A 26610-nucleotide genomic window follows, 5' to 3' on the forward strand; every position below is an offset into this window, starting at 1 on the left:
TCATAAATCGCTCTTTGGAGCCAAACATCTTTTACGTCATCATTACGTAGACTCTACGTCGTAGAGGTTAAAGACCACTGATGATTTTTTTGCAGTTGTGATTTGCAATGTGATTTGTTACTAGTTAAGTACCATATAGCGATGTCAAAATTATGTACCACTATCACCGTCAGTTACACTCAATGTCAAAAAAAATAATCAGAAAGCCTTTAATGGTCCCACAATGGAGAAATTTGCAGTCCACAGCAGCAATTTGAAAGGGGGACAAAACAAAAATTGTACATAGTGCAAGGGGGTGAGGGGTTTGGGGGGGAGATAAAAAAACATTTTCACAATCGTGTCTTTGACTCACACACACATTTACACACGCACACTCAACACTCCCACTCAAAGACGTTCACAATTTCATGCAGCAAAAAATAAAACACAAAAAACATCGAAACAAGAAATATTGTTGTAAAAATAAAAACATCCTACATATTTGCAACACTCTGCAAGCTTCAAAATATTCACATTTCTCCAAACAAATATCTCTTGAATCTTTCAAGGGGTGCCTCTTACTTTGCACTCAGCCATTCCAAGTTTTCTCAACATTCTGTCGTGTGTTTCTTTTGAGTTATCTTGACCTCTGCTTTACTTTTTTTAAAATCGATACTGAGGAAGTGTCTAAGAGGACCCACATCTTTCATTTTTAACCTTCTTTTTAGCATTTCTTTCACTTCACGTAGGGGCTCGTTACTCGCCGCTATGATTAAGTCATCCACCCACACGAACAAAATGACTTTATCATTTTCGGATTCTCTGCACTAAACACAGTGATCCGCATCATTTTGTATAAAACCATTCTTTATGAGGTGATTATTTAATAACATGTTCCAGTTATGCCCTGACTCCTTTAAGCCATACAGTGATTTGTTGAGCTTACATACCAAACGTTCTCCTGTTGTGACCTGGTCTCAAAACATTCAGGTTGCTCCACATATAATTCACAGTCCGTTGGGGCATGGGGATATGCAGTCTTCACGTCCATTTGGTGTAGGGTGAGATCTTCCTGCACAGTCACCTGCATCAGTGCTCGAATGGAAGTCATGTTAGCTGTCGGCGAAAATGTCTCTCTGTAGTCAATTCCTTCAACTTGACCAAATCTTTTTGCCACAAATCTGGCTTTACAACTCTGAAATCCATCTGGGTTTTCTTTCACCGTCTACACCCAGCGACCTCCCACTGCTTGTTTGCCCTTCGGTAGCGGGGTCAGGGTGAAAGTCTCATTTTCTGTCATCTCCTCTTCCATTGCAGTAGCCCACATTTTTGAATTTTCAGATTGCATTGCCTCTTTAAAAGTCCTAGGTACACCATAAGTTACTTTGTAGAAATAGTCAATACTTTTGGTTTTATTATCATCACACTTAGTTTTACATATGTACTCCTTTAAAGATTCTGGAGCCCTTTTCTGTCTTTTAGGAAACCTCCTTCCCTGTTCTGTCTGAATATTGCCTGTTTCTACTATCTCTTCAGCATTTGGTTCTTTGCTTTTCTCAAGTTGATCTTGAATCTGTTTGATTTCCTTTAGGGGTACTTTACTGTAACTCTGAATATCGTCCCATGAGTCATAACCCGTTTGAGTTTGACCATCTGTGTTGTTTTTCATTATAAATTTCACCAGTCTACGTTTCAGGACTTTCCTTGTCTCGGGGTAGTACATATTATAGGCTGGACTATACTTATCATATCCTACAAAAATCACCTTCTCACATCTGGAATCTAACTTCTTTTTGTCCTGTTTATAAACGTAACATTCACAGCCAAATATTTACATGTTAGAAAGGTTGGGTGCCTTTCCTGTAAAAGCCTGGTAAGGTGTCTGCTGTAGCTGCTTACTGTAGCATCTGTTGCAAATTTGAGCGGCCGTTTGTACAGCATATGTCCATAGTTGCTTGGGAAGGTTACTTTCCAACAGCATACATCTAGACATCTCAAATAGTGTTCGCCAACCTCTCTTGGCAGTACCGTTTTGATGGGTCGAGTAGAGTGCCTTATTCCATTCTTTCTTAGTAAAGATTGAAACTCTTGTCCAGTGAACTCTGTGCCGTTGTCGGATCGGATGCATTTTATTTTTCCATATGGGGCTACATCGGCTATAAATTTTTCTGTAGCCTTTGTCGCGTCAGCCTTTGCCTTAATAAAATATGGAAAAATCATCCCACTGTGGTCATCAGTGAATGCTATTGAGTACCTGGAGCCATTTCTATCTGTCTGCACAGGTCTGTGTGCACTAGCTGTAGCACAGTTGCAGCTTTAGCATCTGCATATCTGTTCCTGCTCTGTGTCAGCTTGCCCTGTGTGCATATTTCACAGTTTTGATTAGGCTCATGTTTCCCTCTAATAGACATTCCTTTAACCCCTTTTTCTAATTTAGCAACATCTTCGAAGTTACAATGACCCAATATTTTGTGCCAAGTTTGAATATCATAACCATACGCTCCATTGACATTTTTCTCTTCTATTGTGTTTAGGTAATACATTCTACCAAACACCTCCATTTTGAATTTTTTGGACTAACCAGTCATCACCGTCCTTGAAGCGGACCTCTGCTTCACTCGCTGTTGCTGCTTTGACGGAAAAGATGTTCAGCGGAAATGCTCGGATGTAGAGTGCTTGCTTGAGTATCGTCTTCACGCGTCGTCCCTCGCTGTCCAGCAAGTAGACCTCAGCCTCTCCTCTCATCTTTGCCATTCCTCTCAACTTGGTTCCGTCAGCGAGCTCAATGATGTGGTCCTCGGGTTTGAAGCTCTTGTCGACTGTTTTGAACTTCGTGGCGTCGTTGACCATTTGTGCTGTGGCAGACTGTCGACCATTAAGCCTTTCTTGTTTCCACTTGTCGGACAGTCATTTAGATTGAAGAAGAAGGATGTGTGCTCTCAATCGATCTCGTCAGCAGCTCCCTTCATGACGTCGCGGCCTCGTCGTCGACCTTGATGTGGCGTGTCTCACCTTCTTTCCTCTCTTCTCGGCTGGGAAGTGCGAGGACATGTCCTGGCCACGTGCCCCTTTTTCCGCAGGTGTAGCACTCGATATCAGCCAGGTCAATTTTCCTTCCTCTCCCTCTCCCATGCCATCTTGTAGTCCCGCTGGTTTTCATTACATTGTCTTCGTTGGCACTCTAGTCACCTTTTCCATACTTTTCGGTATTCTCAAAACTTCTTAGCTTAGTTTTGAATTCGCCGAAAGTCATTGTCATTAGATTGGGTGACGTGCACAACGAACGGTTTGTAAGAGTCAGGATGCCCTTTTAGCACCATGGCTATCTGAAACCCGTTGCGAATGTGCTCTTCTGCTCTTCTTAATGAGGTGAATACAGTCTCTGCTCGGATTACAAGGTCTGTGACTGTCTCACAGCTGCCTTTTCGGAGTGAGGAAAGTTCGCAATACAAACTCACCACCCGTGGTTTGTCCTTTCCAGCATAATGCTCACGGAGAATCTCCAAGGCTCTTCTCCCATCACATTTTGCGTCCCTCATGACCAGCGATAGGCTCTTATTGTCCAGACATTGCACCAACTCTGCATATGCCTCTCCATTCTTAGCCTTGTCTTCGGCAAGAGCTTCTTCGCTGTCTTCCTCAATGTTCGGGACGCCCAAAAAAACGTCTCTGAGGCCTCGCAACTCCATGTGCGCCAGGAATCTCGTCTCCCAGAGCTCGTAGTTTTTCTTATCATCATCGAACCAAAGTCTAAACCATCTTTGGCCTGTGGTACTGGGCCCATAACCTGTTGTGCTAGTCATTCTGGCAGCAGTCCTAGCGTTTTAAGAGTAATCAAAATGGTAACTTTTTGTAACGAGTGAAAATACTCACGAGAGAATAATGATGCACAGCCGTGTCAATCATTCTGCGGATGCTCTTAAAAAGGCTTCACAATTTCCGGGTGTCACATGATCAGCTCGTTTCGCAGGTGATATCAATCATGAAATTTTCACAATCGTGTCTTTGCCTCACACACACATTTACACACCCACACTCAACAAACATCCATCCATCCATCCATCCATCCAACCAATCCCCCCTCCATCCCCCCTCTCTCTCGATCACAGGTGTCAAAGTCAAGACCCGGGGGCCAAATCCGGCCCGCCACACCATTTTTTGGGCCCGCGAAAGCAAATCAAACTTGTGAAATTCCATGATGCTTGCTAAAATCCGAACCAAAATTTCATATTTTTGTATGTAAACCACAATAACAGTCATTCTTGACTTCAGATTTGAAAACTAGTTATTCATTAATTTGTTGTGCGCTCTATATGTAATATGCGGAGGGGATGAAACATTTTAATGGCTTCCCCAAATTCATAACGGCCCTCGAGAGGAAACTATTACTACAATGTGGCCCGCGGCAAAAAAATGACTTTGACACCCGTGCTCTAGATAGATCGACATACTTTTGACATCATGGCCGTCCTGTGTGTGTGTATGCGTGTGTGTGTGTGCGTGTGCGTGTTTAATTATTATTTTGTAACTACAGCAGTACAGAAACAACTTCAGGCACATTTTATAAAATATAACATGTGCTTTTATTAATTAAATATTAATTCGACTGTTCACACTTGTTGTTTCTGCTATATCCTTCATTTCCTTAAAAGACAATTGATATCCGTGCCCTTTTCTCCCTAAAAGTAACGTGTTCCATTCAAAATTATGTGATTAACTATATATGTTCTTGTTCAAATTATTTTTAAAAACATTTTGTTAGACCAAATATCAATCAGATTTCAAAATCTATGTCATTTTATATAAAAAAACAATTACACGACACATACCAGACGTACAAACTTTTCAATGAATCGAGTAAAAATTTGAAATACTGTACATATACATTACATATATGCACACACGCATACACACACACACACACACACGCACCCCCCCCCCCCCACACACACGCGCGCGCACACACACACAAGCACACACACAAGCACACACACACGCGCACACACGCGCGCACGCACACGCAGACAAACACACACACACACACACACACACACACACACACACACACACACACACACACACACACACACACACACACACACACACACACACACAAAGAGCTCAGTAAATTGATTGGGGTGATTTTAGTACTCTGTTTTGCAATCACATTTTGCGTATAGTTCCAGCCATCTGTGTATGAAGTCGGTTGCTGACAAGCTCTTCATCTCTCAACTGTGCTTTGGTCTGGTTGTCAGGGGGAAGTAATTTGCTGAGATGGTGCCCTGTGGTGATCCCATAGGCATTGAACTTCTGCTCCTCCTTCACCTTTGGCTGGAGCAAGAACCCCTTTTCAAAGCTGAGACCAAACCATTCACAAGGGGCAAAAGTCAGACACTTTTCAGCCAGCAGTCCTTTGAGACGTGCACGCCATTGTTTTAGCATTGTAGTTCGCACTTCAGCAGGGCAGTGAGCTGGACTCCAGAAAATCTGAGGAGCAAGGACCTGAAATCCACAGAAGTGTAGAGTGCCATTCTGAAAAACAAACAAAAGGCACAAATATGAAGTAAAGTAAAAACGGTGGTCTGCATAGCATAGTGGATGCCCATGGTGAACACATGGTGTAAAAATATTTAGCTGATTTTTGTATTTGACTTGCACCTGTGTTGTTCAACCTTTCTTGAGGCAACACATCATTTTAAATGACATTTTTGAACAATAAACAAATAAAACAAAAGCACCCCTCAGGATGTCTCCCTAAACAATGTGATGCTATGCTACCCTCATTGAGAATCGTTAGATTACCGAAATGTCCTATGAAAAGCACATTTTCTATATTGATATGTTGAGTAGTCTCAACAGCAAATAATCCTCACCTGAAGAGGCCATAGTGTGACGTTAATGTCTCCATTGATGCCATCGGGGCGAAACATTGATTCGATTGCTCCAGTTGTAAAAGATAACATTGCTTTCTTATCCTTGGGGCAAACATTAAATCACACATGTTAGAAATGTGTAGATGGCAAGGACCTGATCTCTCAGTCACTCACAAACAGTATATAAAAAATATAAGGATAAAACTTATCTTCATTTTTAACATGAACAGGTGGAGTATACTGATCTTCTGATCAATGAAATAAATTGTGATGTGAAAGCATTATGTAAATAAAGATGAATCTGTGTTGTAATAATAATAATAATAATAATAATAATAATAATAATAATAATAATAATACAGTAAAGTCTCGTTATATCGATATCGGATATATCGATAGTCCCGGTTATATCGATACTATTTCTATGCACGCACGGAGAAAATTACATGCAAACAGGGTCGGATATATCGATAGTCCCGGTTATATCGATATTTTTTCGGACTCCCTTGAATATCGATATAACGAGACTTTACTGTAATAATAATAATAAAAACTATAAAGAACTACACACATATGTATATCGTGTACTGTATTTCTGATACTGTACTTTGTAATACCAAACGTATTGCTTTAATTGTCATTGTATTTATTGAGCTGGCAAGGTGGATGACTGTTTATCACACCTTACACTTTAACAGTGATTGATTCAAATGCGGATACTGGCCTTGGTGTGTGGTGTTTCTATGTTCTCCCGATGCCTGCATGGTTTACTAATGGTATTCTGGTTTCCTCCCACAGTCCAAAAACATGCATGACAAGCTGATTGAACACTCAAAATTGATCCCAAGTGTGAATGTGAATGCAATGGTTGTTTGTGTATGTGTGAACAATCCAGGGTATACCTTGCACTTCACTCAAAGTCACCTGAGATACATTCCTGCACATGACTGTAGTGAAGATAGTCTGTACAGTGTTCTGCCTCCAGTAATTACGTTACAATGCAGTACAATGCCCCCTAGTGGTGGAAATAGTTAAAACCACTCAAAAACGTGGAGTAGCCATTTTGAAATCTAACTGTGGAGAGGTGTGATTACATCCATGTCCATCCTCTTTCTTTTGACTTGTTCAGGCACAATATGTAAGTACATTTACACTATTATACATTTTACTGCTTGTTGTGCAAGTTATTTATAAGCTTACATCAATATTTCGTCATTTCACATGCTTTCCATAGAATCGTTGAATGAGCTAGAGAATAGGCCTGTTACATTAATGTAATTTTATATGTATAATTGGATGCTGTACAACATTCATATTCTTTTTCTGTTTGTATGCAGTTTTATAAGAAAGACTTCCATAAAAATACTAAACGGTGGATTCTCATCTTTGTGTTTTTATTGGAAGATTGATAAGCTTGTTGTCGACATACCAACATTTGGTTACGGCAGAAGAGTAAAAAGATTACCTATACGTCGAAAGCATAGCTGTGGATTGGATATACATTACATCTCCTTCAAAAGCAAAATGTCAGAGCCCAAGAAAATGTCTAACCTGGAGGTCAGGTCAGTGAGTGAATCCTCAAGTGCGAGCCAATCATCATCTTCCAAGCGCTCTTCCAAGTCAAATTCAAGCCAGGTTGCTGAAGCAGCTCGCAAAAGAGCTGAATATGCTAAATTTAAAATTGACATGGAAGTTGAATGAACCCGCATTGATGCAACATTGAATGCTCTTAAAAAAAAGAGTGAAGCTGAAGCTGCACTGGCTGCAGCAAAGGTGCTTGAAGCAGCAGCAGAAAGTGAAAGTGGTTGCGCTGACTTGGCTATTGGACCTCTATCGCCGGCTGTATCAAAACGATGCGTTGATAACTACATTGACACACACTTCAGCCCCCAAAATGACAATAAAGGTGATAATAAAGGGAAATCAGTATACCCTCCACAGCGCCATTATAAGGACATTTCTCTTAATAACCCCAGCATGTTGCAGCCTGTAGCATCTTGTACAACCTAGCGTTCTGAGCCACCCCTGGCCACACGGCGGCCAGTCTTCCCTCATGCCAATGTTGATGCCTTCAGATCCCACTCACCAAAGGGCAACAACGCAGCAAGTTCCCCACGTAAAGTCAGTGACAGGCTTACACTGAGGTCTACAGATGTTTCTGACCTTGCTGCCTTTTTCGCTCGTCGTGACATTCTCACAACAGGGTTCAAGGTGTTTGACAATTGGCCTGAGAACTATATGTCATGGCGATCTGCCTTTTCAATGCCTTGGATCTCAAACCTAGTGACGAGCTAGACTTACGAGGTGGCTTGATTCACTTCACCATGCCCAGCGGATCAGGGCAGTGCATGTCAACGATCCAGCGGCTGGACTTGACAGACTATGGCAACGATTGGACAAGGCTTATGGTTCTCCAGAAGTTATTAAATCTTCACTATTCAAACGTCTTGACAATGTGCCTAAGAAAGGAAGAGCTTCCTTAAAAAGCATTTCATTTCGGAAATGCTTTCAAATGCTGTATGTCCACAAACCATAGAGTCCACAAACCATAGAGCTAAAGACTGTAAGACTGCAGTTCGCTGTTCAGAGTGAGACCGTGATCGTCACATCTCAGCTCTCCATGATGGTCTGGCTCCCTGGATGGCAGAGGAACCCGTGACTTCCGACGGTGATGGCGGGGAGCAGGCTGGCGAGAACTCCATTGTAAGTACATCCAGCTGCACTGAAGTTTGTGGAAAGGGCTTGCATGGAAAGTCATGTTCCAAAATATGCCTGGTCAATGTGTATCCCAAAGGATATCCTGAACAGAAGAAGAAAATGTATGTTATGCTGGTTGACCAGAGTAATTTGTCAATCGCCAAGTCCGTCTTCTTTGACATGTTTAACGTTCAAGGAACAGTCTCTCCTTATGTATTGAAGACATGTTCTGGCATGACAGAAACCAGTGGAAGAAGAGCCACAAACTTAATCATCGAGGCTATTGATGGTGGAGTATCCATGGTACTGCCAACACTCATTGAGTGCAATCTGATACCTAATAACAGAGATGAGATACCAACTCCAGAGGCTGCTCCACATCATCACCATCTCATAACCATTGCTAACAGGATACTACCCCTTGATGCCTCAGCCGAAATCCTTCTGTTGCTTGGAAGAGATATCATCCGAGTTCACAAGGTTCGCAGTCAGTGTAATGGGCCACACAGTGCGCCATATGCCCAACACGTTGATTTGGAATGGGTAATTATAGGAGACGTCGGCCTCAGGGGAGCCCACAAACCCACTGTGAACACTTTCAGGACGAGTATCCTCGATAATGGTCGAGTTAGCTTCTTCAGACCCTGTGAGAGCAGCATCTACAATAAGGAGAGTTTCACAGGAGAGCGCCCCAAACAACCTCCTCAAAAGCCAGTTCCAGATGGTCTTGGCAAGCAGATCTTCAGTCACACCATTGAGGATGATAAACTGGCCCTCTCTGTCCAAGATAAGATCTTCATCCAAATCATTAATAAGGAGATCTCAAACGATGACTCAAACAGTTAGGTGGCTCCCCTCCTGGAACGTAGAGAGCAAGGCTTCCAACCTCTCCTCGTCTGAGTCTTCATCAGAGTCCAACCACGCTTGGCCTCAGCAGCAGCCCGAGGCCAAGAACCAGGCCGTGGCAACAGAGACAGACTGTGATCCGGTCCCCTTCCACCACCTCCTCACAGAGACAGACAGCATCGGGACCAGAACCAGGATCAGCCGATCCACCGCGATCCGCATGCCGAACACAGGCCAAAGTCCAGCTATCAGGTGCGGGATGGCAGCCCAAAGTCCCCCCGGGAAAGGGAACCCCTCTCAGGGCCCAACATCCGCACCCCTGACCTGGTGGCAACCGATGGTGTGATGAAGACCACACAGTGGACAACGCGGCCGTTCAACACGTATCCCAGGGCGGAAAGCGATGGGGGGCGCAGCCCCGTCGGGCCGCCAGCGTGCCCCCACGGGTCATCCTCTCAAAACGGCCGCTCCGTGTCCCTCCGAGGATCTTCCGGCCACAAGCCCCCCGTCGGGCAGCTGCACCCTCACCACACCTCGTCCCATCCCAGCCTGACGCCAGAAGCGGGTCAACACCCACACACGCCTCACCCCAGCATGCCAGTCCCATGTTACCGGCCCCCTCCGGCCTGCCAGCACTGCCCGATACCCGCTCCACGCAGAGAGAGCCGCAGAGGGTGTCCCACAAGCAGTTCCGGGTGGCTCTACAGATGGTGGTAGATCCCGGCGACCCGCGCACCTATTTGGACCGGTACATCAAGATCGGGGAGGGGTCCATGGGCATCGTGTGCATTGCCACCGTCAAGACGGGAAAATTGGTCACTGTGAAGATGATAGGATTTTGATACTTACCTTTTGATGATGTTTGTTGTTATTTCTGTTGATTTGTTGGTTTGCCATCCTATTAGATGCCAGGCGGGGAGTGTTCTGCCCCCAGTAATTACTTTACAATGCAGTACAGGGCCCCCTAGTGGTGGTAATAGTTAAAACCACTCAAAAACGCTGTGGAGTAGCCATTTTGAAATCTAACTGTGGAGAGGTGTCATTACATCCATGTCTATGCGCGTTCTTTTGACTCAGGCACAATCTGTAAGTACATTTACACTATTTTGCATTTTACTGTTTGTTGTGCAAGTTATTTATAAGCCTACATCAATATTTCGTCAGTTAAGCATTTCACATGCTATCCATCGAATCGTTGAATGACCTAGAGAATAGGCCTGTTACGTTAATGTAATTTTATATGTATAATTGGATGCTGTACAACAGAGGTCCCCTACCCCCGGGCCGCGGACCGGTACCGGTCCATGGGTCATTTGGTACCGGGCCGCGAAGAAAGAATAAATAATTTACATAATTTCCGTTTTATTTATTATCTGAGTCCGAACCATGTTTTATTTTGAAAAATGAAAAGTCACCGCTTGCAGCGCATTTCCGTGATGAGGAATGGGTCGCAAAGCTCGCTTACTTGTGAGACATATTCAGCTGCTGCTCAATGAACTCAATCTGTCACTTCAGGGGAAAATGACAACTGTCTTCAAGTTGGCTGATAAAGTAGCTGAATTTAAAGCCAAACTGGATTTGTGGGGATGGCGCGTGAATAGTGGTGTATTTGACATGTTTCAAACATTGGTGGGGTTTTTGGAAGAGCCCGAGCCTTAATTCCCCCAGCTGATGCACGAGCACCTGTCTTTGCTTTTAAAAGAGTTCGAGCGCTACTTCCCAGCCACAAAAGACCCACAAAATCAGAATCAGAAAACCTTTATTCGTCCCACAATGGGGAAATTTGCAGTCCACAGCAGCAATTGAAAAGGGATGGGGTGGGGGATGAAAGGATAGAAAACAAGATATTCTAAGCATAACAAAATAAAAATGTCAACTGTATACTGTGCACATGTAAATGTGCAAAACCGTTTCATAAAAAGTAAAAAATAAAAATTTAAAAAGTAAAATTTTCAAGAAAGGCATATATTGCATCAACCCATATATACAAGTACCCATTTTTTTTTTTTCACATGTGATCATTGAGAATTGCGAAGCCTGACAGCAGTCGGTAGGAACGAGCGGCGGTACCTCTCCTTCTTGCAGCGCGGGTGTAATAGTCTCTGGCTAAAGGAGCTACCCAGTGCTGTCAGGGTGGGCAGGAGGGAGTGGGAGGGGCTGTCCATCATAGCTTTTAGTTTAGCTAGTTGCCCACCTCCTCCGGAGAGTCCAGCGAGCAGCCCAGGACAGAACTGGCCCTCTTGACAAGGCGCTCCAGTCTTTTCCTGTCCCGGGTGGTGATGCTGCCTGACCAGCAGACAATGCCATAGTAGTGGATGGCTGCAGCCACCACAGAGTCATAGAAAGTCTTTAGAAGTGACCCCTGAACTCCAAAAGACCTCAGTTTCCTGACTAGGAAGAGGCGACTTTGTCCCTTTTTGATTAGGGCATCCGTGTTTGTAGTCCAGTCCAGTTTATTGTTGAGAGTAACACCCAGGGACTTGTAGGAGGTCACCCTCTCAATGTCCGAACCCTGGATGTTCAATGGTGCAGGTGAGGATTGTTTCCTGCAGAGGTCCACCACCAGCTCCTTGGTTTTCCCGGTGTTGATCTGGAGGTGATTCTGCTGGCACCAGTCCTTTGTCAGTCCCCTGTACTTCGTATCGTCTCCCTCTCTAATGAGGCCGACAATAGCTGAGTCGTCAGAGAACTTCTGAAGATGGCAGGTTGGGGTGTTGTAGTTGAAGTCCGAGGTGTAGAGGGTGAACAGGAATGGAGCCAGGACTATCCCCTGCGGCGCTCCTGTGCTGCAGAGAAGGCTGTCTGACTCACAGTTCTTTACCCTCACGTACTGTGGCCTGTTTGTGAGGTAATCTGTAATCCAGGATGTGAGGTGATGATCGACTCCGGCATGCTGCAGCTTCTCCCCCAGTAGATTTGGCTGGATGGTGTTGAAGGCACAGGAGAAATCGAAGAACGTGATCCTCACCGTGCTCCCACCATTCTCCAGGTGCAGCAACGCCGTATGGAGGAGGTAGATGATGGCATCCTTCACACCGATGCTGGGCTGGTAGGCAAACTGTAGCGGGTCCAGCGATGAGCTTGCCAGAGGTCGCAGGTGGGCGAGGACGAGTCTCTCCAGCGTCTTCATCAGGTGAGACGTCAGCACCACCGGTCTGTAGCTGTTGAGCTCCTTTGGGTTGGCAATCTTGGGCACTGGGACCAGGCATGACGTTTTGCACAGCTGTGGAACTCTGCCCAGCTTCAGGCTCACGTTGAACAAGTGCTGGACAATGACAGACAGCTGGTCGGAGCAGGTCTTGAGGAGTCGGGAACTGATGTCATCCGGACCTGCTGCCTTCCTCACCTGCATCCTCCTCAGTTGGTTCCTCACCTGCGCAGTTGTGACAGACAGGCAGGAACCAGGAGGCAGGGTGGCGGCTGAGGGTGTGGGAACGGTTGGGTGGGCAGTTGTTGGTTGCGGGAAGCTGGTCGTGAGAGGGGGCAGGGAGGGTAAGGCCACAGTGAGTAGCTGCACAGTTGGTGCAGCTACAGGTGAAGTTGACGGTGGGCCGGGGGCGGCAGGCGTCTTGTCAAACCGATTGAAAAAGCGGTTGAGTTCATCTGCCCAGTCCTTGTCTTTTTCGTTCAATGTCACTGGGCTTTTGTGGCCTGAGATGTTTTTCAGGCCCTTACAGACACCAGCGACATTGCTGGCTTGCAGCTGCTCCTCCATTTTCATCCTGTAGGCCTTCTTCCCCTCTCTGATCTTCCTCCTCAGTTGGATCTGCACGGCCTTCGTTCCTCTCTGTTGTCCGACACAAAAGCCCTTTTCTTTTCCTTCAGGAGGACTTTTATGTCGGGATTAATCCATGGTTTGTTGTTAGAAAAACACTGCACAGTCCTGGTGGGGGAGGGTTTGTATGCATCCTTGGCATTTGAATAAAATAGGTCCAATATGTTATTGTCTCTGGTGGCTAAAGTTACATACTGTGTGAATGTTGGGAGGGAGGATTTCAGGGAAACGTGATTGAAGTCCCTTGAGATGATGAACAAAATGACGAGGAATGGATGCGCAATGCATTTGCCAACAAACCAGGTGAATCTAGCATGCCTGTGAGAGAGGAAGAACAACTGCTGGAGTTCGCAAATGATGGTGGATTAAAAAGTATGTTTGAGACAACAACTCTGCCGGTGTTTTGGATTAAAGTGATGGCAGAATACCCTGAGATCGCCACAACAGCACTGAAAACCCTGTTGCCGTTTCCGACATCTAATTTGTGTGAAGCGGGGTTTTCTGCAGTGACAGCAACCAAAACAAAACTACAGAGTAGAATGGACATAAGCAAGACACTTTGGGTGCCATTGTCTCCCATTATCCCTCGATGGGACAGAGAAACAAGCTCAGGGTTCCCACTGATTCAGTTGTAGTGAGTTTTTTCCATGCGCTTTGCACTTGTTTTTGTGGTGTATCTTATTTTGAAGGCACGTTTAAACATTACCACGGTGACCATTGAGCGTTAAGAGGCAGAGAAGATGTTACATATGTTGTTGGTGCGATGTTACCAGGACTCTGCTAATAAAGTTGTATAAAAATACACAATGGATTCACGTTTATTATTATATTTAAAAGAAAGAAAAAACAGTTTCCATGCCTATCATATCATTTTATTCTGTTGTATTTATCCGCCGGTCCGTCAAAAAATTGACTGACATTAAACCGGTCCGTGGCGCAAAAAAAGGTTGGGGACCCCTGCTGTACAACATTCGTATTATTTTTCTGTTTGTATGCAGTTTTACAAGAAATACTTCCATAAAAATACTAAACGGTGGATTCCCATCTTCGTGTTTTTTATTGGAAGATTGTTAAGGTCGCTGTCTACACACCAACATATGGTTAGGGCAGAAGACAGAGAATGAATGAATGGATGGAAGGATTTATTCATCGTGGATCCTATTCATACATTTTTAAATTGAGATGCCCAGCATCTGTTCCATCATCCATGCATTTTCTGATCCTTGCAAGGTCGTGGTTGTGTTCGAGCCTAACCCAGCTGTCTTCAGGCAGTAGGTGGGGAACACCCTGAACTGGTTATCAACGAGCAGGGCACACATCAATAATCAACCATCCACACTCATTCAGACATATGAACAACTTCGAGTGTTCCATCAACCTGTTATGCATATTTTCGAAAGTTGGGGAGAGCACTGGAGTAACCTGAGAAAACCCACCCCCAAGCTCGGAGATAACATGCAAACTCCACACAGGAAGGCTAGAGCCAGAATCGAACCCTGCTCCTAACCAGACGATCGATCACTATGATGCCCACACCTGATTCATTTGAATGTCATCTTCACAGTTCTATGCACCAGTATACTACTGTTAGGGGCCCCTCTGAGACTAACCTTGAAAATACCGTTGTTGTACATCTTTTCCAGGGAGAAAGCAAAGCCCTGCGTCAGCACTCGGTCCATCCATCCCTTCATGATGGCAGGTACACTGAACCAGTATAAAGGAAACTGCGGAATAACATCATAATATTAATTTTTAATTGAATTAGCTTCTTTGCCTTTGCGGTAATGCTCCAAAAAATATTTTTCCTTTTCCAAATTCAAAACATGCCAGATGCTTTTGTCAAAATAGCCCAAGATCCATACAATACAACACAGTTACCGCACCTTCCTTCATCATCGGCACACCTGATGAAAATAATTTCTTAAGCATCCAATACATAAAATATATATATATATTTTTTTTCAATATAATTCCTCAATATTCAGTTATATGTTGACTGAAGGCCCAAATCCAAGATATTCATGGTGGATATAATTGTTCTTTTGCACAACAAAAATCTCCCATTTTGTAGAATTGGATTTGTTCATTGATTGTATTTTTTCAGCTATTTTCAGTTGGGTGTATGTAATAGACTCTCTACTGTACCTAACCCTTAAAGCATTTGATTATTTTAGACTTCATCATACTGTATTGTAAAGAAAATTGAAAAATTCATTGGTAAGTCTGCAAAAAAATAAATAAACCCACAGGAACTCTGACCGGAAAAAAAGCAAACAAAGACAGTTCTTACTTGATAAGTGTACAGGATTGCATACAAACCATTGATGTAGTTTGCTATTCATTTCGACATCACAAGTGTCTCCTGACCTGGAAGATGATGAGCTCAGCCTCTTTTACTTTACGTTGTTCCGCCATAATGTCGTCACTGAGGCAACCCTCCCTCCAGGCATGCATAGTCTCCTCTCCATACTGGAAAAGCTCAGAGTTCTTCAAATCACCTGTGTGGCACCGACATTGACAGTCGTGAATTGATAAATAAAGTGACAGATTTAATGGGTGAAATTACTGTCTTACAATATAGCAACTGTCTTTCAATGTAGCGACCGTATATTATATATATAGAATAGAGACTTGGTGCGAAATGACTTGCAAACGATCTGATTTGGACACCACGGGGACAGGTGGGCGTGGGTCTGGGTCGCCGGTGTTCTATCGCCGCGATGCCGCCGCCGCGATGATGCCGCCGCGATGATGCCGCCGCGATGATGCCGCCTTGCACCGCAACGCGCTACGAGCCCGGCAACACGTCCGTCCCAGAGCTTCCATCAGTTCTCTCCCTTGATGAACATCCTCAGTTCACAGAGGTCCTCTCTGCAATCCGGAGCCTTAAAAACAACAAAAGCCCATGGCCCTGATGGACTTCCAGCTGAGGTTTTCAAGAGTGGCGGTTACCTCCTGACACGGCAGCTATACCACCTCATCTGCAACATCTGGCAAAACGGGACACTTCCTCAGGAATGGAAAGACAGCAACATTGTCACCATTTATAAAAGGAAGGGGGACAAGTCAGTCTGTGGCAACAACCGTGGCATCTCCCTGCTTTCTGTTGCTGGCAAGATTCTTGCAAAAGTAATGCTGTTCCGTCTTACATCGCACATTACCGAAGACATCCTCCCAGAGACACAGTGTGGTTTCAGAAAGGATCGAAGCACTCTGGACATGATCTTCGCTGTGCGCCAAGTTCAGGAGAAATGCAGGGAACAAAACATGGACCTCTATATATCACCTTCATCGACCTTACCAAGGCATTTGACACAGTTAACCATGACATTCTCTGGACCATACTGCAGAAATTTGGCGTCCCCTCCAAATTTCTCGGCATCCTTAAACAGTTCCACAGCGGCATGCAAGCAACTGTACTTGTTGGTGGCCAGGTATCTTCCCCTTTCCCCGTGTAAGTCGGGGTGAAGCAGGGCTGTGTACTGGCCCCTGCTATATTCAACCTGTTCCTGATGGCAGCTACGCTCCTCTTCCATAAGTCCATCCAGGAAGGTGGCGGCGTACAAATCTAATTCCGCCTGGATGGTAGCCTGTTTAATATCAGACGCCTACAGGCCAAGACCAAGACCCAGATCAGCGGCATCCACGAGTTACAGTATGCAGATGATTGTGCTCTGCTGGCCCACAGCCCACCTGTCATGCAGCATGCCCTTGATACCATGTCCTCCATCTACCGATCACTCGGTCTCCAAAACGGAGGTCATGGCAAAAGAGAGTTCACCACCCCCCGTGTTCACCCTCAGTGGCACACCCCTCAAGGTTGTCCAGCAATTCAGATACCTCGGCAGCATTCTAACACCCTCCTGTCTAATTTATGATGACGTCCAGGCCCGCACCAATCAAGCCTCCAAAGCTTTTGGCAGATTGCGTACTCGTGTGTTTGAAAACAACCACTTAAGAACTCCAATTCGCAGTCTACCAAGCAGTGTGTGTGTCCACGCTGCTATATGGCGCAGAAGCCTGGACCATCTATCAACGCCATGTGAGACGTCTTGATGCATTTCACATCAGGTGCCTCCAACGAATCCTTGGCATCACCTGGCAGGATTGTGTCCCACACACTGACATCCTTCAACGCACTGCCTCCACCAGTATCGAGGCTATACTGGCAAAGAGGCAACTCCAGTGGGTTGGACATGTCATCCAGATGCCTAGCTGCCGCTTGCCTCGACAGGTGCTTTATGGACAGCTCATGTCAGCGAATAGAAAGCCTGGTGGTCCGAAGCTGCGATACAAAGACCAGTTTAAACAGACTCTAAAGAAATGCAGTCTGCTGCAGCCAACAGGCAACTCTGGCGTTCCTTATGCCACGAAGGGGTGACACAATTTGAAGACAAACACACCCATAGAACAATCGTGCGGCACCAGCAAAGACACCTTTGTGCTGCTCCAGTACCGCCCCGGCAGCCTGGTCCGGGCCTCACGTGTCCTGAATGTGGCAGGATTTGTGGCTCCAAAATCAGGCTTCTTAGTCACCTACAGTGGCATCGCCGCCAGCAACAATAACCACTGTCCGATACCCCACACAGGACTGCCAGGAGAGAGAGAGTCTGTGCATGTGTGTGGCTCTTACTAAAACGATTTGTAAATATTTTGCTTGTGTGGCTCTATTAGTCAAAAAGGTTCCCAACCCCTGGTCTAAACTGTCCTTAGCTGTGAGTGTGAGAACAGATGGTTGTTTGTCTGTGTGTGCCCAGTGATCGACTGGCAATCAATTCTGGGAGTGCCCCTCCAACTACCCAAAGACGGTTGGGATAGACTCCAGCATCTCACACAACCCTTGAGAGGAATAGGCGGTTCAGATGAATGAATGAATGAATGCATGAAAACAATTTTCATCTGAACTGTGGATTTTGCATTTGTATTCAGCCTCCTGTACTCCAATACCCCCAAACACCATCCAGTACAATATATTGAGTCCCTTGTTTGATATGCCTCCTCTCGTTTTTGAATGTATCACTGGTTTGTTCAAGGATACTAGGGAAGAAAAGCATCCCAAAGATAATTGAATTCACAGCCCCGCTTTGTTCAGCGGAAAGGTCGGTGCTGTTGGACAGTCTGCTGCTGGTTGGGTGCATGCCTTGAGGAGCCCGCGATGAGAAAGAAAGGCGCGTCAGCGCACAGTGCTGATGCATATGGGGAACTGTCGTGGCTTGGAATCGAAGTGGATTTACGTGGGACAGGAGATGTGAGACAATCTCCTTTTGTCAATGGATGCTACAGCTTCGTGTTTTCTTTCAGCATTTAGCTTGTATAGACGTGGACATTCCACCATGACGTCCCTGATCCACTGGTGAAAACGAGGCTTTGATCCTCTCCTCTTTGTCTTTGTGCTGTTACATTATTTGTTATTTAGGTTTTTTCCTGTTCTTTTGACTTCAAGATGGCGCCGCGAGAGTGGCTGCCTTCCCAGCAGCTCATGTATTTTGTTTTTCTACTTCTTTCATTCCTTTCATCTTCTTTTCATAACTGCTGCTGTGAAATGTAAATTTTTCCACTGCGAGGCTCATAAAGGTAAATCCAATCCAATCCAGACAGGTGGGTGATAAAGTTGTGGAGAAGCCATTGTTAAAAGAAAGGCCCAGAAGCGCTTTTTGCCACTGTAGGGAAAGCATCTACTAGCGGAAGAAGATGCGGTGGTTTGATGAGACCAACATTGAATTTCTTTTGCCTAAAAACGCTACTGTATGTGTGACAGCAAACTAACATTGCTCTTTGCATGAAAAATCCCCACTATGAAATATGTTCGTGGCAAAATGACGCTGTGTTAGGTTGCTTTTCTTCAGCAGGAACAGGGAAGTGGGTGAGAGTTGATGGGAAGATGGGTTGCATTAATACAAGGCTCATAGTTAAAGGAAAAAGAGCTGCAATGAAACAGGGAATGCCCCAGGAGTTTTTCTTTCTAGAAGTTTAAAGGACAACCGACATCACTTTTTTTTTCCTAACTGACATCAGAAAAACGTTTTATAGCATCTAAAATACCCAAAACACGCAGGCTGATATTTTTAGGCAAATGCAAAACACCAATAAAAATGACTTAAATTGTCCAAAAAATGTTGCTGCAAATTGGTCATTTTCAGAAAGTCCCGTCCCCAGTTCGTGACGTCACTCAAGACGTCTTGCCTTGCTGGAGAATCAAAACAATGGCTTCAGATTTAGAGAATATGCTTTCTTGTTACACATCCAGTGTCATGAGCCAGTTGACAGCTGGGCGGGGCCTCCGCTTGCCAGCTGCTGTCAATTTCCTCCTCATTGACTGTGGACATTTAAACCCGACGCTGGCACTCACCCAGCGTCGGAAGATACTTCGCCTTGTGCCATGCCAGTACTTGGAACTTGTAGCCAGTACATAATTTGCTTCGCCCGAGGAATGATTTTAGCCACGAACGCGTTTGTTTATTGCACCGCGTCATAGGTTATTTTGCACCCCCGTGTGCCACTTTATTTTTCTTAGTTAGTGTGGTTGGGTGGATTGCCGCCACTCACCCACTAACATTGTCAGTTTGTCATTCTTAGTTTTGTCTCACGAACTTTTTACCGGGTCCGCATCTTTTCGGACCCGCGCTTTATGTTAATAAATCCATTGCCGGTGCCCACGCCTCTGTCCTGCTTAGCGATCCACCGCCAATACCACACGTTCCTGCTCGCCAGCTGCCACTGTCGCCGCCGGAACGTGACATCCAGTTGTGAATATGATTCGAATAGTTGTGAAGAGGAAAGTATAAATGTTTGCAATCGATTAAAGAAGGTCTACCGGGTCATTTTGACGGATCAAGACTGATGTGTAGTGTCACAGAAAATGCAGAAGATGGCGCCAGTGGCTCCGTTGGAAATAGGTTTATTATTCAGCTTGGAATTTTTGTCAACGAATATCAAAGAGTTGTCTCGGTGTAACATACAACGATTCACCATTGCGTTATTTATGTGTTTTCCTTCTAATTTCGCCATCAACACGAATCAACACGAAGTTTTCAGACCAAACAAAGTACCGCAAAAAGCATTCAGGTGATGCAAGGTATGTCCTTTCTCAGTCAGCGGCGTTCCTTCAGTGATGTAGGGTGAGGACTCGTCACCAACTCAAAAACAAGACTTCCGGAATATTCAGCGCGAGTCTTAAAATGTAAAATCTAGCTATATGCGAAGGAATCTTTGTCAAATACGCTCAGTAGAAGTCATTTCAAGCGATTTTACAAATTATCGACACAACTTGTCTGGAGACGTCGGTTGTCCTTTAAAGTTGCCCAAAACTGCCACTAATGAGCTCGAAACTGGAGAGATTCAGAAAGTCCTGCCCTCTGATTCGTGACGTCACATTGAGAACCTGGGCGAATGCGGCAATCCTGGCACACCCACATCTTCCTTGCTCCAGAATCAAAACAATGGCTTCAGAAAGTTCAGATTCAGAGAAGATTCTTTGTGATTACTCATCCAGTTACGAATATGATTAAAATAGTTCTGAAGAGTAAAGCATCAGTGGTTTGCGATCGATTAAAGAAGTCCTTCCGTATGCAAGCTACGAAACCGGTGAAGGACACGGCATATGAAGCGTATATTGGATTGGATTTGCCTTCATTAGTCTCGCAGTGTAGAAATTTACATTTCACAGCATCAAAGTGATGAAAGGAATGAAAGTAGAAAAACAAAATACATGAGCTGCTGGAAAGGCAGCCACTCTCGCGGCGCCGTCTTGAAGTCACAGAACAAAGAACAAAAAAAAAAAACTAAATAAAATAACAAAGACAATACGAAAACATAAAGACACAGTCATTCATCTTAAGCACTTTCTGTACCCTCTTTGTTACATGAAGCAGTTCTAGATGAAAGAGGAGAGGGTCAAAGCGTGAATAGGAAGCTCCGTGAATTAGCAGTATAGCATCAACTTCGGTGATATGTGGCATATAAGGACATGAATAACAAATAATAAGCTACAAGGTGTCAACATCAATGTAGATTGTTTAATGGTCGTGCATGCAAAAAGTTGTTTCAGCGAGTCTTAAAACGTAAAATACGTATAGCTATATGTGGTGGAATCTTTGTAAAATACACTCAAAAGACAACCAACGCCTCCGGAGAAGTTGTGTCCATAATTTGTAAAATCACTTCAAATGACTTCTACTGAGCGTATTTTACAAAGATTCCACGGCAGATAGCCATATTTTACGTTTTAAGACTCTCGCTGAATATTCAGGACGTCTTGTTTTCGAGTTGATGACAATGCCTGACATTACGTCACGTCTGGAACGCCCCTGACCGAGAAAGCGCCACACAATGCATTTTGGGTACTTTGTTTGGTCTAAAAACTTCATGTTGATGGTGAATTTAGAAGGAAAACTAAATAACGCGATGGTGAATCGTTGTGTGTTTCACCAAGACTACTATTTGATACGAGTTGACACAAATTCCCAGCTACATTGTAGTCCAGACGCCTCAAAATGAGACGGAAGGACTTCTTTAATCGATTGCAAACATTTATGCTTTCCTCTTCAGAACTATTTGAATCATATTCATAACTGGATGAGGAACAAGTTTTGATTCTCGAGCAAGGTAAGACATCCTGGCGTGACGTTACTAACAAGGGGGCGGGACCTTCTAAACCTGAAACTTTCTGAGGTCATTTTGAAGTAGTTTTGAGACACTTTAAGTCATTTTTATTGTTGTTTTGCATTTGACTAAAAATATCATCCTGCGTGTTTTGGGTATTTTAGATGCTATAAAACGTTTTTCTGATGTCAGTTAGGAAACAAAAAAATGGTGTCGGTTGTCCTTCAAGGGAGGTTGACCAATAGACAGCTCACCAATTATATCACTCTGTGTGGCGCTGGCTTTGAAGTTCAGCGCATATAGGTCAGACACGATGACGCGGTAGCCTTGTTTTGAAAGCTCCTTCGTAGCCTCATCCCGAACTGCCTCGTTGAAGGAGCCCAAGCTCTGGTGGGCATACACGATCAGGACCGTTTTTTGGGCTGTAACACACAAACAGGGTTGAATCGCAACCAATCCCCCGAACCGTCCATCTTGAATAGCGCCTTTCTTGTTCAGCGGCAAGACGGGCGGTAGTTTATCTCAGATAATGAAAGACTTCACCCTGAATGAGTACTGAGGTATTAATCTAATTCAAATTTACATCACTATGAAGTAGAATCCAATTTTCAAACAACAAAGGCTACAATTAAAACAACAACCATAAAAGTACAGATGATAGAGGCACGTGTTTGTTTGCATTATTGTTGGAACTCGATTCCCGACAAATTGACTCAAGTTCATGCAACACTTGTTTGGAAAAAAACTTTGTGGAGTTGTTTTAAAGGACAACCGACGCTTCCGGACAGGTTGTGTCCATAATTTGTAAAATCACCTCAAATGACTTCTACTGAGCGTATTTTACAAAGATTCCACCGCATATAGCTATATTTTACGTTTTAAGACTCACGCTGAATATTCAGGAAGTCTTGTTTTCGAGTTGATGACAATGCCTGGCATGACGTCACGTCTGGAAAGCCCCTGACCGAAGAAGCAACACACAATGCATTTTGGGTACTTTGGTCTGAAAAATTCGTGTTGATGGCGAAATTAGAAGGAAAACATAAATAACGCGATGGTGAATCGTTGTGTGTTGCACGAAGACTACTATTTGACGCAAATTCCCAGCAGACAAATCAGCCCATTTCCAACAGAGCTTGGGCGCCATCTTGTGCATTTTCTGGGACAATACATTGGAGTCCTGATGGCTCGAATTGATACGCAAGTACTTCTTTAATCGATTGCAAACATGTATGCTTTCCTCTTCAGAACTATTTGAATCATATTCATAACTGGATGAGTAACAAGAAAGCATCTTCTCTGAATCTGAAGCCATTGTTTTGATTTTCAAGCAAGGTGAAGACGTCCTGGAATGATGTCACGAACAAGGGGGCGGGACCATCTGAAACTCACAATTTCCGGGGTCATTTTAAAGTAGTTTTGGGACACTTTTTATTGGTGTTTTGCATTTGACTAAAAATATCAGCCTGCGTGTTTTGGGTATTTTAGATGCTATAAAACATTTTTCTGATGTCAGTTAGGAAACAAAAATGTCATGATCTGGTTGGTGACCAACGGGTGGCGCTGTCGGCCCCGCTTGCACCTGCACAGGTGCTGGTCGTCCCGATCAGTGGCGGACTGCCACGTTCGGATTGGCTACCAACTGGTAGCGACGTCAGCCCTGCCTGCAGCCTCGCAGGTGCTGGTCGTTTTAATCAGTGACACTTAAAAGGACTCCCGGCACGACCATCTGGTGTCGGTTCATTGTTTGTTGCATGCTTTGTCTGCAATTGCATGCATTGTATGCTGTGCATGTGTTTCTTTAACCTTGGCGGACTTTTACACTTTTTTCTGTTCAGATTATTTTGATGTTTTACATTTTGTTCCTGCTGACCTTTATTTTAATACAATTTGTCAAACAACCTCCTGCTCCCTCCTGTCTGCTTTTTGGGATCCGCACCCGCCATCACCACCTCTCAAAACGTAACAGAATGAACCGACCAACCATCCCGTAGGTACAACGGACCCGTCTCATTTCCACCCTGTGCCTGGCAATGCTACGTTCACGTTAGCCCACGCCTCGTCGAGTTTGAATTGCGTCACTCGACGAGCCGTAACGTCAACGTCCGGCCGAGACCTCCTTCCAGGTGCCCGTCCAGGGTGACACCGGGTGTATGGCAGTGCACGCCCACGTCCAGCCACGGCGTCGTCGTGCATGACTAATTAAGTCTCATCCACGAAGAGCCGTGCAACATCCGCGTCAACGTCAGTCTGAGACCCCATTCACCGCTCCATCCCGGAGCGGCTCAGGATTGGTCTCGTTTCCCCGGTGCAGGGCAGTTCACTCCCACGTCAGCGTCCGGCCGAGACCTAGTCCCATACGGCCATCCGGGGTGCCACTCTGCGCCTGGAAGTTCGACGTCCGCGTTGAGCCATGCGTCGTCGCGTGAACGTGCGAGAAGGATCGCACTCACGCCCACAACGATCCGTGCTGCGTCTTCGTCCACCCCAGGCCGAGTCCCGTTCCCATCAGGCCGCCGCCCGTCGTATGCTGGAGAGGCAGCGGTTGCCCTCTCCACCGACCGTTCCCTGGCGAGTGGACCTTTTGGGAGACTGTTGGGACTTCTGGAAGCAGCCCCTGGAAGTGGGGGTACTGTCATGATCTGGTTGGCAACCAACGGGGGGCGCTGTCGGCCCTGCCTGCACCTGCACCGGTGCTGGTCGTCCCGATCAGATTGGCGACCAACGGGTAGCGACGTCAGCCCTACCTGCAGCCTCGCAGGTGCTGGTCGTTACAATCACTGACACTTAAAAGGACACCCGGCACGACCATCCGTTGTCGGTTCATTGTTTGCTGCTTGTTTGTTGCATGCATTGTGTATGTGTTTGTTTAACCTTGGCAGATTTTTACTTTTGGTCTTCTTTTGCTACTTTGTATTTTTTCCATTCAGATGATTTTGATATTTCACATTTTGTTCCTGCTGACCTTTGTTATAATACAATTTTTAAAACAATCTCCTGCTCACTCCTGCCTGCTTTTTGGGATCCACACCCGCCATCAACACCTTGCAAACCGTGACATCCAGTAGTCAACTGATTTGTACGCCGGCCTCACAGTGCACAGGCAGGATTATATTCCGACTCCGGCCTCCCTGTGTGGAGTTTGCATGTTCTCCCTGGGCCCGCGTGGGTTATCTCTGAGCCCTCCAATTTCCTCACATGTTCCAAAAACGTGCATGGAAGGCTGATTGAACATTCCAAATTGACCCTAGGTGTGAGTGTGAGCGCAAATGGTTGTTTGTTTCTGTGTGCCCTGCGATTGGGTGGCAACCAATTCATGGTGTCATCCGCCTTTCCCAAAAACGGCTGGGATAGGCTACTGCACCTTCCACGACCCCAGTGAGGATGAAGCAGTTCGGAAAATGAATTAATGTAAATAACACTATCACTATCACTATCATAAATGCTTCCTCTGAATTGTTGCTCTCTCAACTTCGCTATAGGTTTATGAAAGCGAGTGGTTAAATCCAGGTCCAGAAGGTAAAAACACAGCCAGATTTTGGCTTCAGCCACAGGTGCCTCTCCTCAAGGGACCAGGGAGCTTTTTTACCTGCCGGGAGTTGATGAATTTAAGCCTAAAAGCCAAACGGTGGAAGGTTTTTAATATTCTCAATCTGGATTTGACATGTCAGGGTATAAGTAAAACTAAATCGGTTGAGTCCCATTTCTAAAGCATTAACACTTTTAATTTGTTTTGTGTCATAGGCATATCAGATTGAAGAAACAACATTCCTTTGTAAAGACAACACATGATCTGCAGCTGAATATCACGCTGCTCAAGATGAACGCCAAAGTTTCAGTTGTGTTTTTCAATTTATTTTTTTATTTAATGGAATGAAGACAACCACCATGGTCTGGGTTATCGTATAAAAACATAGGGATTTGTTGTTTAAACATGTCAGTAAAACATGTTTATCATTAACAAGAAATCAAACATAAAAAGGTCATTGTAACTGACAACACGTTTGCTGCTGCGGAGCATTGTGCAGAAAAATACCAAGTAATTTCCAATTTAAATGTAAAGTGCATTATACATTATGGAAACAAAAAATGGTGAGATAGGAGATCAGTTGGATGATTTTAAAAATATCAATTGAATCTATTTTAGACTTCAGTGTGTGGAAAAAATGAGTTCACACATTGAAATGATTTTGCTCCGAACAAACGTAATGTTGACTTACGTTCAACTTCTTCTGTTTCAAGAACTGGAGCGTCTTCTGTATCTTGCTGCTGTTCATCTTCTAAATTCGCCTCCTCTGGAGCCGCTTCCATACTGTGCCTGCTGGATCACTTTACGCTGTAGGGCAGATCCGTGCTGCTTTTATATACACTGCAGCTATCTTTGTGTGGGACACACACACATAGACATAGATTGGACGTGAGATGGAGCAAAAGTAACCCAGACTTGTAACTACACACAGGCGCAAGAAAAAAAGAACGGCACATTGCAAGACTGGTTTCTTTTTTTTTCTTTCCTATGGGAGGAGACTAAAGTGTGCGTGTATCTGCAATTAAATTAAGCTGTGGAGTCAGTGGACCAGGTGAAGAAGACTGGAATTCATTTGGTCTGGTAAAGAATGTATGGGACACTTACAAGGGATTATCCGACAGTCATGTGGCCCGAAACACTTTAATCCGACTTAATTTCACGTTCTTAGGAGTGAAAGGGAATGATTTGCCAAAGTTGAAGTAATTCAGTCAAGTCCACTTGGATAATGTCACCAGTGATCTGTGTGAAAAGACAGACTAACTGCTTTTCGTTTGGACAGACTGCGTTTTTTTTATTGTATCAAGTGTTTT

The 26610-nt window shown here is 44.7% G+C and overlaps 2 protein-coding genes across 3 annotated transcripts in view; one reads left to right on the plus strand and one right to left on the minus strand.

Moving 5' to 3' along the window:
- Positions 1-26610, plus strand: part of LOC148900263 (voltage-gated potassium channel regulatory subunit KCNG4-like) — a 262500-nt gene that overhangs the window by 23868 nt on the left and 212022 nt on the right. The window lies entirely within an intron of this gene.
- nqo1 (NAD(P)H dehydrogenase, quinone 1) lies at positions 4958-26258 on the minus strand. 2 transcript variants are annotated; one of them, XM_088991864.1, is made up of 6 exons: positions 25992-26252; positions 22026-22193; positions 15538-15668; positions 14781-14894; positions 5853-5954; positions 4958-5511 (listed from the first exon to the last, which is right to left on the minus strand). In XM_088991864.1, exons 1-6 carry the CDS (start codon positions 26080-26082, stop codon positions 5143-5145), a joined length of 975 nt encoding a protein of 324 aa, XP_088847990.1. In that variant the 5' UTR covers positions 26083-26252; the 3' UTR covers positions 4958-5142. The 2 variants fall into 2 exon arrangements, with proteins under 2 accessions (XP_088847990.1, XP_088847991.1); XM_088991865.1 differs by lacking the exon at positions 22026-22193 and having other exon boundaries at positions 25992-26258.

The sequence above is a fragment of the Hippocampus bargibanti genome, linkage group LG03, assembly GCF_051943395.1.
Source record: "Hippocampus bargibanti isolate YZ-2025 linkage group LG03, ASM5194339v1, whole genome shotgun sequence".
In the NCBI taxonomy this organism is placed as follows: domain Eukaryota; kingdom Metazoa; phylum Chordata; class Actinopteri; order Syngnathiformes; family Syngnathidae; genus Hippocampus; species Hippocampus bargibanti.

Coding starts and splice junctions, on each gene's coding strand:
- nqo1 (XM_088991864.1), bottom strand. CDS start 26,082: ATGGAAGCGGCTCCAGAGGAGGCGAATTTAGAAGATGAACAGCAGCAA. Junction 22,194..25,991: donor TGAAACAGAAGAAGTTGAAC/GTAAGTCAACAT, acceptor TGTGTGTTACAG/CCCAAAAAACGGTCCTGATC. Junction 5,955..14,780: donor ACAACAACGGTATTTTCAAG/GTTAGTCTCAGA, acceptor GTTTGCCCCAAG/GATAAGAAAGCAATGTTATC.